Genomic DNA, 13,688 nt, shown 5'->3' with positions numbered 1-13,688 from the left:
TGTGGAGTTCTAGAACAGGCGAAATCATGGGAAATTCCATTTGAATCAAAAAGATTTTCAAAATTTTTATTTTCAAATTCGCCGCCATGATCACTTTTGACTTTGACTATTTTGTAATTCATTTCTGCTTGCACTAGTGAGCAGAAGGTAGAAAGCACAGAGTGTGACTCATCCTTGTGTTTTAAGAACTTTACCCATGTCCAACGAATGTAGTCATCAAAAATAACTAATCCATACTTCTTTCCATTGATAGAAGCAGTTGCATTGGTCCAAACAAATCAATGTGCATAAGTTCTAACGGTCTAGAGGGAGAAACAACAATTTTAGTTTTGAAAGATGTTTTAGAAAACTTGCCTTTATGACATGCTTCACAAAGAGCATCTGAAGCGAACTTCAGTTTGGATAGACCTTTGACTAATTCAAGATTATTTAGCTGAGAAATCCCTCTCATGCTGACATGACCCAAACGTCTATGCCAGACCCATTGCTCCTCATTAAAAAACATTAGACATTTTAGATCAAGATCAGAAAGTCTAATTTTATAAATGTTGTTTTTCCTCTTTTCGTTAAAAAGGATTATGCCATCTTTCTGACTAACAGCCTTATAAGACTTTTGATTAAAGATGATATCATAACCATTGTCACTAAGTTGGCTAATAGACAATAGATTATGCATCATACTATCAACTAAAAGAACATTAGTAATAGAAGGAAGTTTACTATTACCAATGGTTCCAGAGCCAATGATCTTCCCCTTCTGGTTTTCTCCGAAACCAACAAAGCCTTCAGGCTTAAGTTCCAAATCCTGGAACATAGACCTTCTTCCTGTCATGTGTCGCGAGCATCCACTGTCTAGGTACCATGACTAGTGTCTTAGCTGAGCTGTTAAGGATGTCTGCAACAAAAATTATTTTATCCTAAGGTATCCACTTTCTGGGTCCTCTTTTGTTAGTTTTCCAGAGTTTCTTACAGCTTTAGGTCTTTTAGCAGAAGGATAATCATAAGAGATTTGTGCATGATACTTAGGTTTCAGAATAGAGTTCTTATCCTTAGTATGCTTTTGTGTATGTGCAGAAGTATCAAGCTCAGTGCCAGCAATCACGAAATGCACATAGAGTGGTTTTGGTTTGGCCTTAGGACTTTCATCAGGTTTTATAGATTATGTTCAACCCAAACCTTTCTTTCCATTTATGCTAACTCCATAGATCAAGGAAGCCATTTTTCTTCTACATATGCTTTTAGCCAGAAAGTACTGAAATGTTTTGTCATATCTGATGATGCAATCAATACCAGAAGCTTCTGAAGTTATTTCCTCATCTAGTTTTGAAATTTTGATTTTCAAAGCAAAGCTATTACTTTCTAAAGAAAATATTTTTTCGTTTAGAGAGGAAATATCTTTCTCAAGCTCTTTTTGAGTTTCATAAGCAATTACTTGGACTTGTTTTAAGGTCCTTGTATTTTTACTTTAAAGACTTTGGTACTTTTACAGCATTTTAGAAAGACAAATTCCAATATCAGAACGAGATAGATTAGAGAATACCTCTAATTCTTATAAAACCTTGTCTTCTGGTTCCTCAGAGCTAGTGGGATCCTCAGTAGTTGCCACTAGTGCAACATTGGCTTTTTCTTTGTCAGAATCTTCTTCTTCAGATTCTGAGTCATCACAGGTAGCCATCAGCCCCTTCTTGACTTTGGAGAAGTTCTTCTTGGGCCTTCTGTCCTTCTTCAGTTTATGACAGTCATTCTTGTAGTGGTCTGGCTCCTTACACTCGAAACAGATAACTTCTTTTCCAGAAGTTTGCTTCTTTTGACCAGATGAGGACTCGAAGTGACCATCAGTCCTTCTGACTCCTTTGAATTTCCCTTGACCACTTTGCCTATGTTTCCAGAGTCTACTAACTCTCTTTGAGATTAGAGACAACTCATCATCATCTTTTGAGTCTTCATCAGATCCTTCTGATTCTTCTTCATCTTGATATGCTTTAGTCTTCTCAGGCTTGGATTTTAGAGCTATGAATTTACCTCTCTTTTGAAGTCCATCTTCTTCTAGCTCAATCTTGTGACTTCTTAAAGAACTATCAGGTTCTTCAATACTAATGTTATTGAGATATTTAGCCAGTTTTAATGCAGTTACCATAGGTCTCCAATTTTTGGGAAGACTTCTAATAATTTTCTTGACATGATCAGTTGTAGAGTACCCTTTGTCCAGAACCTTAAGCCCTGCAACAAGCATCTGAAACCTTGAGAACATAATCTTAACTTTTTCATAATCTTCCATCTTGAAAGCTTCATATTTCTGGATTAAGGTCAACACCTTTGTCTCCTTTACTTGAGTGTTTCCCTCATGAGTCATTCTCAGAGAGTCAAAAATGGACTTGGTAAAATCTTTGTTTGTTATCTTCTCATACTCCGTATAAGAGATATCATTAAGCAATATGGTTCTTGCCTTATGATGATTTTTGAAGTCTTTCTTCTATTGATCAAACATAACACTTCTTGCTAAAGTATTTCCTTCAGCATTTACTGGATGAACGTAGCATTCAACTACAAGATCCCAGATATCAACATTGTAACCAAGAAAGAAACTTTATATTCTGTCTTTCCAGTAGTCAAAATCTTCACCATCAAAAATAGGTGGTTTAGCACTGTCATGATCTCTATTATTATTATTAACAATGTTAGCAGTGTTAGTGGCAACCATTGTTTCTCACACAACTGGATTGGTACTGAACACTGTGAGGTGTTGATAAAACTATTATCACAATCAGAACCAGAGCTCTGATGTCAATTGAAGGTGTGAAAAACACAAGAAAATGGGGGTTTTTGAATTGGGTTTTACAAGCAAAAGATTTTTCTAAAACAAAAACACCACTAACAAGTTTAACAATGAAGAGATAAAAACACTGAGATTTTTATCCTGGTTCGCTTGAAACTCAAAGCTAATCCAGTCCACCCGTCAAGGTGATTTGTCTTATACACAAGGACGTAATCCACTATAATCAACAAATTACAATAAACATAAAAAGTAACCTTCTTTGTCTTCTCAAGGATCCAACTAAACCTTAGTCTCCTTAAGGACTCACAAAGAACAACTTTCTTTGTCTTCTCAAGGATAACCTCCTTAAGGATTAAATCAAATAGTTTGAAGAATATTTAGTGTGTTACAATATGCTTCTACACAAGCAAATTTTATACAAATAAATAACAAATACTTAAAGAATACTGTATACAAAAGATGATAGCTTTTCACAAAGAAAAATAACTTGTCAAAATACTTGTGTAGATCAACGTTTTCTTCAAGTCTCCAATGCATGCTTATATAGAGAAGCATGTGACCGTTGGAGGAGAAAATGGGGAAAGCTCCTTGAGCGGTTGTACACTGTTGGATGAGAAAGGAATGATACCATGTACTGTCCTTTCGCCCACAAATTCAGTGACAGGTGTGATGAATTGTACAGTCCTTACCCACGAAATCAAGTGGAAAGGTTGTTTGATTTGTACTATGTACTATTTGATCACGTTCCCATTTGATCTTATCTTGATATTCATTGGCTTCTGATAAAAGATAATTGAAGCATGAAGTGAAGAAGTAGAGAGCTAGATTCAGAAACTTCAGAACCTTGGGTCAGAACCTTGACAGCGTCAGTAGTCTGTCTTGATTTCTTCAGTATCTTCAGAATCTTCAGAGTCTTCAAAATCCTCAGTCAGAACCTTAATAACTCCAATCGTCTGTCTTGAGATCTTCAGAATCTTCAGCTACATAACACAACTTCAGAAGCTTGTCATTCTTCAGAAGTTTTGTGATCAGAGTCACGTCCAGAATCAAGAACTAAGAGAACATTGCAACAACAATATAGAGTCTCCTCAGAAGCTTCTGATGGGTGAAATAACACAAAAGCAGAAAGAACATTGCAGTAGTAATATTGACGTCTTTCAGAACTTCTAATTGCAGCGCAGAAGCGTATTTGGAACATAAATTTTAGAAATTGATGATGTTGCACATTATATGATCAGAATCATAACTGGTTGTTAAAGCTACACAATAACAAACCATTAGGGTACCAAAATTGTTCTCACACAAATACAACATTGTTATCATCAAAACTCAAGATATAGAGGCAGAATCAAATCTTGTTCTAACAAGTAGTAGTGAGACGGTGGGGCCAAAAGACATACATATTAAAGTGTGGAAAATTATTGAAAATAGAGTTATTGAGGGGCTCACGAAACTCTTTTACAAAATTATAAGGTCAAAACAAATTTCGAATAAAAGGAGAATAAGCACTTTATTTCCAATTTATAATAACAATGAGGATATACAAAATTGTACAAGTTATAGGGGGTTAATCTAATGATTCATACCATGAAATTATGAGAAAGAGTGATTGAAGGAGACTAAGAAAAGAGAGTAAAATCATTGAGAATCAATTTAATTTTATGCTTTGGAGGTCGACCATGGAAGCCAACTATTTTTTACGGTGTGTGATTGAGCAGTACCGGATGAACCAACAAGACTTGCACTTAATTTTTATTGACTTGGAAGAGATGTATGATAGAGTTTCTAGATAGATTTTGTGAAAACCCTAGAGAAGAAAGGGGTTAGGGTTGCATATATTTGAGTTATCCAATAGATGTATGATGGAATATCGACTAGTGTGTAGACACATGATGAAGAGGCGAACCATTTCCCCATTATAATAGGTTTGCATCAAGTTTTAACTCTAAGCATCTACCTTTTTATTTTAATTTTGGATGTACTCATGAAACACATTCAAAAGCTATCACCGAGATGTATACTTTTTTACAAATGATATAGTTCTACTTGGAGAGTTGAATGGGGATCTAAATAAAAGATTTGAGACATTGAGACGAGCTTTAGAAATGTATGACTTTCGCCTAAGCATAAGTAAGATAGAGTATATGGAATATAATTTCAACAAAAGGAGAAGCGTTTTTAATTTATAATTGAAAGTTTGAGACCATATCATCTCATAAGTCATGCGATTTAAATATTTTAAATCTCTAATATGAAAAATAGAAGAGCGTGTAATCATCGAATTTAAGCTAAATGGATGAAATGAAAAATGACTTCATGAGTTCTATTTTCCACAATGATTGGAAATAGAATGTTTAAAGAGTTTATATACAATGATATCTATCACTTTCCAAATTGATTTGATAGAAATAAATTAGACCAAACTTTAATTATAATATGCAATCAGAGCCTATTAATTAAACCATGAGACAATCACTCTTTATATTTCAAAGTTATTCAAACTCTAATTTTAATAAGTTGAATTGGTAAATATGAGTTGATTTACCACCACCCACCCACAAATCACACGTGTTATTATAATTTATTTTGCATTTATTGTAAAGAAAATACACCAATAATTATAATGAATAATGTAAAAAAATTATCATATATTTCAATGTTATATTAAAATACAATAGTTAGTATGTTGAAGTAGAGAATATTTTATATCTAACAGAAGTTTGCTTAGCTTGTTATATGTTTAACATCTATAATAATATGGTTATTTTAAATTTTGTTATTTGAAATAGTTAGTATATTGAAGTAGAGAAAATTTTATATCTAATCGGAAGTTTTGTTTAACTTGTTATATGTTTAACATCTCCAACAATATGATTATTTTAAATTTTGTTATTTGAAATATATGTTGAACTAGAGAAAATTTTATATTTTACGGTGAATTTGGATTAACTTGTTATATGTTTAACATTTGCAACAATATGGTTATTTTAAAATTTGCAATTTGAAATAATTAGTATGTTGAAGTAGAGAAATTTTATGTTTAACAGGAGTTTGTTTTTCTGAATTTGTTATATGTTTAACATATGCATCAATATGATTATTTTAAATTTTGTTATTTAAAATAGTGATGTATCTTACAAAAGGTTAACGAGACACATCACATTATGTCTGGCTATTAAACAAGCTAATATATAGAGTGTTTTAGGAAGACATTTATGAAAAAGAACCACGAAACCATGATAGTCGAGACACAAAATATTTTATGGTACAGAAGGTAGAGGAGGAATCGGAGGGTCAGATATACTCAACAATTAACTTTGTTTTTTGTATTTTGTGAATAATATATGATATGTATTTTGATTGAATTAATAAGTGTATAATATTTTGACTTAATGTTTACATTTTATCAAGTATATCTAATTTTTAATAAAAATTCTTCCCATGAGAAAAAAATATTATTCTAAATATTAATACAAAAGGTAACTTTCATAATATCTACTAAATATTAAAATAAATGTACTATTATGAATTTAAAATGTGTCTTATCGATTAATTTAAAATTTAATATACGAATTCACCCTTTTATTAATACAAATGTTAGCTTCCATAAAATAAAAATTGCTCATTGAGAAATTATTTTGATGTGTACCAGGAAACTCAGGAAATTAATTTTGTATTATTCCAGATATTTATAGATTTTTTTAAGAAAAAACAATCCCCAAACTCATTCAACTTGAGGTAGGGCCGACACTACATATATCTATATTAGGGATATAAAATGGGTATGTCCTGTCCCGTCTTAAATCCGCCAAAAAAGGAGACGGGACGGGCAAGCCCGCCAAATGAAATTTAATTTAAAAATCTTGTCGTCCCACCAAGGTAGCGGGTTGACGGACGACGGATTTGCCTATCTATTTTTTTTTAATAAATTAATAGGCTTATTTTTATATTTCAATTAGATTTTTCAAAATAAGAATAATTTTTTATAAAATATCTTTTTAATAAATTTTACTTAAAAAAATATTACATATATTCATAAATAAATATATAAAATAGAATCATCAATAAATATCTCAAAACTATAATTCAAGTATTAATCTTCAATCAACCAAAATAAATATTTTGAGTGTTTGATAATTAGGTTGACAGACTAGCGGGTCAATCTGCCCATTATTTTGACGGATTTAAGGCAATGCAAGTGTAAATTGAGGCGGGGTGAACGGGTAGACGGACGCAAAATTCTAATCCAACCCACCATTTTTAACGGATGTGTGAACCGAACCAACATGCCACAATCCATTTTATCACCCTTAACCTATACCATACCAATAGCGCATAATTAAAAACAACAATGAAAAATCATAAACCGGCATGCCACAACCCATTTTATCATCTTTAACAAAATCATAAACCGGCATGCCACAACCCATTTTATCATCCTTAACAAAATCATAAACCGACATACCACAACTCATTTTATCATCCTTAACTTATACCATACCAATAGCGCATAAGTAAAAACAACAATGAAAAATCCTTAACCTATACCATACCAATAGCACATAAGTAAAAACAACAATGAAAAATCATAAAATATTGTAACATATAAGAAGAAAAGATGGATCGTAGACAATAATCCACAAACAAAGTGGGAATGTGAAACATTTAGGTGAAGTGTATAGAAATTTCGATTCATATACAAAATATTCAAAGCATAAAATGCCATAGGTTAGCTTTTATTAAATGACAATTATACCGTGACAATTTAGACAAAATCCTTTTTAAGTTACATTTTTTTATAAGTTTTTTAAAAAATTTTTGGTAATAATTTAGTCTTTTAAAGTGATTTCACATCATTTATTTTATATTTTAAAATATATAATTGTTATATCTTTTATTATATTTTTTCATTTTCGTATCATTCAAAATAATTACGTTCATAATTTACATTTTTCCTCTGTTATAATAGAATAACACTGCAACATTTGATAACTTAGAAACCTAAATCGTTACAAAAGAATTTTAAAACAATTTTTAAAAAAAAAAAACCAAACTGTTAAAAAAATAATTTAAAGGACCGTAATTTTACCGACAATTTATTATTGGACCGCCTGGATAGGGTACCTTACCCAACCAATGATACCTAAGAATTTATAAAAATGAGGCACACAACATTAAAAAATAGTATAAAAAAGAGGTTACGAAGAATATTTCCATCCACAAGTTTGCAGTTCTAATTTGATGAGGCATTATAAAGATAGATCGACAAACACAAGATAGTCTCCATGCATTACATGGTTAGTAGAACAATAAGTGGAAAAAGCGATTACAACAAGACAAAAAGGACAATCCTTTTGGTGTAAATCAAACTACCCCAACGGGCCGGTGAATTTTTGACTGGAGAGGGTCATGTGAAACTCAACACCATTCAATAATTTTTTAATTAATTTTTATATATGTACTTGAAGGACAATCCTCTTCTAATAAATATTTTTTCTATATACACCACAATGGATCAAACGTCCAACTAAATGGTAATAATAAGACCCAAATATGTACTAATTGCAGCACCATTTTGGTTCAAGGAGAACCTTGTATACGTATATTTGACAACCTAACCATTATTAAATCATCCCCTATGGTATACAAAACGTGTAATAAGTTACTGAGATTTGGTGTTACATCTTGACAATATGCCTCAAAGGCTCAAAATCTCATGTCTTCTTTCCTCTCCTCTTAACCATTAAGCTTTCGCCTTTTGGTTAATGCGGAAAACTACAGCACAAATATTTTCTATGCCTGCTCAACTTCTTTGGTTTATTTGAAGACATACCTTGATTTAGAACGGCGTTGGTTTTTTTCTTCATTCTGGACTTGCCTTTGTCATCTGAAGAGATGCCTTGAACCAAATCAGTGTTTAGTTGCTTGTTGCTGCGGCGTGTTGATTGGTCCAGAATTCCTCCATTTTCCAAAGAATATGAACTAACACTAACCTCATTTTGATCACAAGGTTTAACCGTTTTTATGGAAAACGAATCAACTCGCCCATATTTTTTCATGCAAGGTGACTCTTCATTGGCAAAGCTAGAAGTCACAATCGGGGAACGTAACCGGTATTCCCTAACCATTGAAATGGCCTTGTCTAATGTTTCTAGAGCCTGTTCGACCTCCGAGCGGATATATACACCCCTCTTACCATTTTGTGCAACTCCACCAACTTTGTCATTTGGAATGTCATTTGCTTTCACATTGTTCTCCACACTTTCTACAATCTCTTCCTTACCTAATTCTACAATCTCACCAAACGTTTCACTATTTTCTAGTACTGTTGCATTCGTTGCTGATGGCACGACATTATTTGCAACTTTTACTTCACCCTTCTTACTTTCAACAAGATCTTCAGCAGGGTGAATTCTTGCAACTTGCGGAAGCTCCCCGCTACTCGTACTATATAAAGCCTCGCGAATTCTAGCATATAACGGATCCCCCAAGGCCTTGCTGAATTCTTCTTTATCTTGGCTCATCACAGAAGCCACAACCTATAATATTATCATAATAGATTAATTTCGAAAGATGATAGAAAACAGTACCAAATAGTAATTCAAGCGTAAAAGAAGTTGAATGTCAAAGTATAACCGAAAAGGAACTGCAACCTTCTGATAAAGCCTGAAACCGTTGCCAATGAGTTGCCTTGAAATAAAGTTTATCAAAGAAGGAGGAACAAAATCCACCTTTACATCCATATTTGCTATTGTCCTACAAAATTTTAACTATTGAATTAGGATTTCATATTAAAAATCGTTTTCGTTGTGGTACCGTTCCATTTCAGTTAAACCATAATTGTTATGCTAAACTACACCTAAAAGTAAAACTCACCGAAAGTAACTTCTTTCCGGTGTACACTTTTGCAAAGCAAACCCTCCCACTAAATCAATTCTCACGACATCGTTTGCTTCAGGAATTGCTTCATCATTGAAACTAGAAAGAGTCTCCGCGACACTCTTTGAATCAGGAACCTGAGAACAAGTTAAGCACAAATTTATTGAAAACCTCAATCTAGTCTATAATTAACTTTCTCTAAAAAAATACTTTTAGAAGAAAATAAAAAGCTTCTCTAGAATTAAAAAGTAATGAAAGGCCCAGATGATTACCGAATTCGTAAGAACAACAACTAAGTCCTCTTGAAAGTACTCAAACAGATAATAGTGCACTACAGCTTCCCTCATAGACAGAGGCCACGAAACCTTCATCCTTTCTTACAAAATTCAGAGCAAAATCGGAATTTAGAAATGAAAACCGTCAAAGGGGGATCGAAAAGTGATAGTTTTAGTTAATGCTGGCATCACATACCTCACTAGTGATATCTGTTCCCCAATCTGGACCTTCTGTAAACATTCACTGGATAAGATTTTGAAAGTAGGGATAGTAGATTGAGGCCACCTAAATGAGCATTGTTTAAAGGGTGTCAGATTGAAGTATGAATTCATGTAGCACCGGCACTATAGATTCAAATCGTGTCCGGTGTTGGGTTTCAATGCTTCATAGTATCAAGAAAATAACTGAGACATAACCTCTGTAGCACCGGCACCTCTGAAAAAAAGCGTGTCTGTTTCCGACACAACATCGACACTGGTGATTATGTTCAATTTTGTTCATTTTCTAAAATTATTACCGGTGTCTATATGTCGGTGTGTGTCCGGTGCCTATGTCTGTGCTTCATAGCATATAACACAAAATAGTTCTCACCATTTTTTGTAAAGAGAGGTCTGCCATGAGATACATAAACCTGCAATGATGAAAATAACTCGTTCAGATTTTCGCGTTGATATCAATAATATGGTTTTTGAAGTTTGTCAAAAAAGGCCGATGATAAAACTTTTCGTTTGCCCCGGTGTGACTTACAAACATCAACAGGTCCATCCACAAAGCCTTCCACTAGCATTGTATGAAAGGGAGTTCCCTCCAGTCCTTGACGATACATAACACGAAACTCGTCACTATCCTGTTTTAACTATTGGAAGAAGTAAAATTATCAACTGCGACTTGTTAACTTGATTACAAAATATCAAGGGCCTGTTTGATTTGGTTTTGTAAAACTGTTTTTAGTTTTTAAAATTTGAAAATAATAAAATTTGTTTGGTAGTTTAATTTTATAAAATTGTTTTTGAAAACTATTCTCTATTTGAGAGTTTTAAAAACTAAAAAACTAAAACAGGTTTTAGAGGTTTTGATTTTTGATTTTCAGTTTTGGAAATTATGAAGAGGAAAAAATAAGGAAAAGTGGTACACTTTTTAAAACGATTTTTAAAAGTAGAATGACCAAACATGTTTTATTTTATTTTTATTTCTTCAAAACTCTTTTAAAATTGATTTACAAAATAGTTTTTAAAAACTATAAATTAAAACTCATTCAAACACACCCCAAGTATCTTCATCCTAAACATTAAAGATTCACGATACAAATGTGACACGAAGATTGCATTAGTCCATTGAATTTTAAACAATAGAGCACTGTTGACAGAAATCACAGAGCCGACATTTCTATGAAAGGAAGTTATCAATTAAACTTAGGCATACAAAACAAAACAATTCGAGATCTAAATGAATGGAAGATCGCATATATAAGGGGAAAAACAGTTTATCATGAAAACAAAGCATAGTGAAACAGCAGAAGCCAGAGAATGAATAACATACTTTCCAATCGTTATGTGGTGTATTAGACAGTCCACCATCATCTGAAGCACTCCTCAACATATCAAGAAAGTTAGATATTTCTGCAGTCTTACGTTCTATTAATTTCTCCTTATATCCTACACAAAACCAAACAAAGCTAAGAAACTAAAATAACTTTTCCACCAAGCTGATACAAGTTCTTCCTAAATGATTTCAAAAGAAAGCGTAAACAGTCATTTTTGTCCTTGAATGTGTGCGACGTTATCACTATAGTCTCCAAGTGTATCGAAAGTACAAAATATTCCCAAATGTATCACTTCTTAGTCAATATAGTCCTAGAGTGTTTCTTTTTTAGTTAGTTTAATCTTTAAATGTGCCTTTTGTATATCAGTTTGGTCAGGACCATCTTCGAGGGCGTGCAAAGCATGCTACCGCTCAGGGCCCATAGTTTGACACGTTTAAACTGTGCCTATAAAGGGCCTCATAAAATATTTTTCACGATTAAACCATGATAAAATAGGCCCCTATATGATTTGCAATAACACTTCAGCTGTGGTTAACCTACACAGCACATCCAAAAACTTAAGACAGTCCAGAGACCTGAGTTTGGTCCATAAATTACTACTATCAAAAGGCAACCGGGGGACATTCCAAACTACATTGACAACGCCACACACATTTAGGCGTGAAATTAACTATTTACTCCGAAAAAAATTAAAGAATGTTAATCACCTTCATCTTCTAGCTCTGATGAAGGTAGGAGTTGACTTTTTACAAGCTTTTTGAGTATCTCAACATTTGTAAGATCATCAGAGGCAAGAGTCCTATCCAGCCTCTCCCTATACTGCATAATCTTTCGTTTCTTCTCCATTTTCGTGTATATTTGAGAAACCTTTTCTCAAAAATTCATATCAGGCAAAGATTCCAACCATTCATATTATTCCCAAACTCATCCAAAATTGACCACAACATATGGTTAAACAAGATAACAAATCAGGCATAATATAGTTCTCGTCACATCATTCATAGTAAAATACAACAAATTGCTAACAAACAAAGATTGAATAAGTTTCCAACAAACCAGAAAAAGTCAAAACAAAAACCTAATTCCATATTGAAGTCAACATGCACATGAAAATCAAATTCAATACCAAAAGATGAAGCAGCAGCAGCTGAAGTAGTGATGATGGTGTGAGGAGAAGAATCTAGAATAAGGAAAAGGAAGATCTAAAACGGAGATCCAATATTCAAGACAGATTCAGTTGATGCGATGGAACAACAAATCGGATACACAGCCAAAAGGTTTATGTGACTTTTGTTGAGTTCATATAAGAAAAGTCGAACTTTCCCAACGACCTTTTTCTTCGGAAGGAAAATGAAAAATTCTGTTCATTGTCTTAACTAACAAAAAATAATAATAATTAAGGGTACAATTTAAAAATTCCACAAATAAAAATTTCCTATTGAAAAAACAATAAAAATATTAATTATAAAGTTGTATTAAATTTAAGACATAATTTTCAATAACTTTTTGCTATATTTATCTCTTAACTTATGCCTTCTATGTTATATATAATTTACAATGGGAAAGATGAATCATTTTCTAGTATAGAAAAATATTAATTTTTACTATTGAAATAATAGTAAAAAATATGAACGGTTTAGATTTGATATTGTTTATCTAAAGGTAATTGAATAATTTTTTTAAAATGTTTTGCAGTTGCCACCAATATATTAATAAAATATTAAAAAATTGTATGGATTGGATTAATATTAAGTGGGTTAAAAAAAATTATTGTTGAGTCATTAGTTTTTTAATGTATTAATAAGACACCACGATAAAAATATAAAATGTTTCTAGTTGTTGGAAATGTTGTCTAGGGGGTTAACGGGGTATCTATGTGTGTTAGATTGTCGAAATTTTTTATTTTCTATAGAACTAAGGAGTAACTACAACTTGTTCCAGCTAGACAATTTCTAAAAGCCTTTGATGAATTTTCAGTAATACTCAGCCAAACCAAGAAAATTTATAATCTCACTAACAGACTTCAGAGTTTCTCATTCAACACTGCATCTTTCTTCGATGGATCCACGACGATACCACCACTAGATATCACATGACCAAACAAAACTCACTTCCTTCAACCAAAACTACACTTGGATAACTTCGCATACAACTTCTTCTCTTTCAAGGTTTGCAACACCACTCTCAGATGATATGCATGCTCTTCATCAAACT

The 13,688-nt window shown here is 32.6% G+C and overlaps 1 protein-coding gene across 3 annotated transcripts; it reads right to left on the bottom strand.

Moving 5' to 3' along the window:
• Positions 1–8,208: 8,208 nt before the first annotated feature.
• Positions 8,209–12,841, bottom strand: LOC127092379 (uncharacterized). 3 transcript variants are annotated; one of them, XM_051031241.1, is made up of 10 exons: positions 12,601–12,841; positions 12,182–12,341; positions 11,471–11,586; positions 10,679–10,787; positions 10,523–10,562; positions 10,127–10,216; positions 9,928–10,027; positions 9,653–9,792; positions 9,430–9,532; positions 8,209–9,315 (listed from the first exon to the last, which is right to left on the bottom strand). In XM_051031241.1, exons 2-10 carry the CDS (start codon positions 12,318–12,320, stop codon positions 8,539–8,541), a joined length of 1,614 nt encoding a protein of 537 aa, XP_050887198.1. In that variant the 5' UTR covers positions 12,321–12,341; positions 12,601–12,841; the 3' UTR covers positions 8,209–8,538. The 3 variants fall into 3 exon arrangements, with proteins under 3 accessions (XP_050887198.1, XP_050887197.1, XP_050887199.1); XM_051031240.1 differs by having other exon boundaries at positions 12,182–12,841; XM_051031242.1 differs by lacking the exon at positions 12,182–12,341 and having other exon boundaries at positions 12,601–12,840.
• Between the last annotated feature and the right edge of the window lie 847 nt (positions 12,842–13,688).

This window comes from Lathyrus oleraceus, chromosome 6, assembly GCF_024323335.1.
Source record: "Lathyrus oleraceus cultivar Zhongwan6 chromosome 6, CAAS_Psat_ZW6_1.0, whole genome shotgun sequence".
Lineage (NCBI taxonomy): Eukaryota > Viridiplantae > Streptophyta > Magnoliopsida > Fabales > Fabaceae > Lathyrus > Lathyrus oleraceus.
Note: the sequence above shows the minus strand (reverse complement) of the source record. Positions and strands in the feature narration are given on the sequence as shown.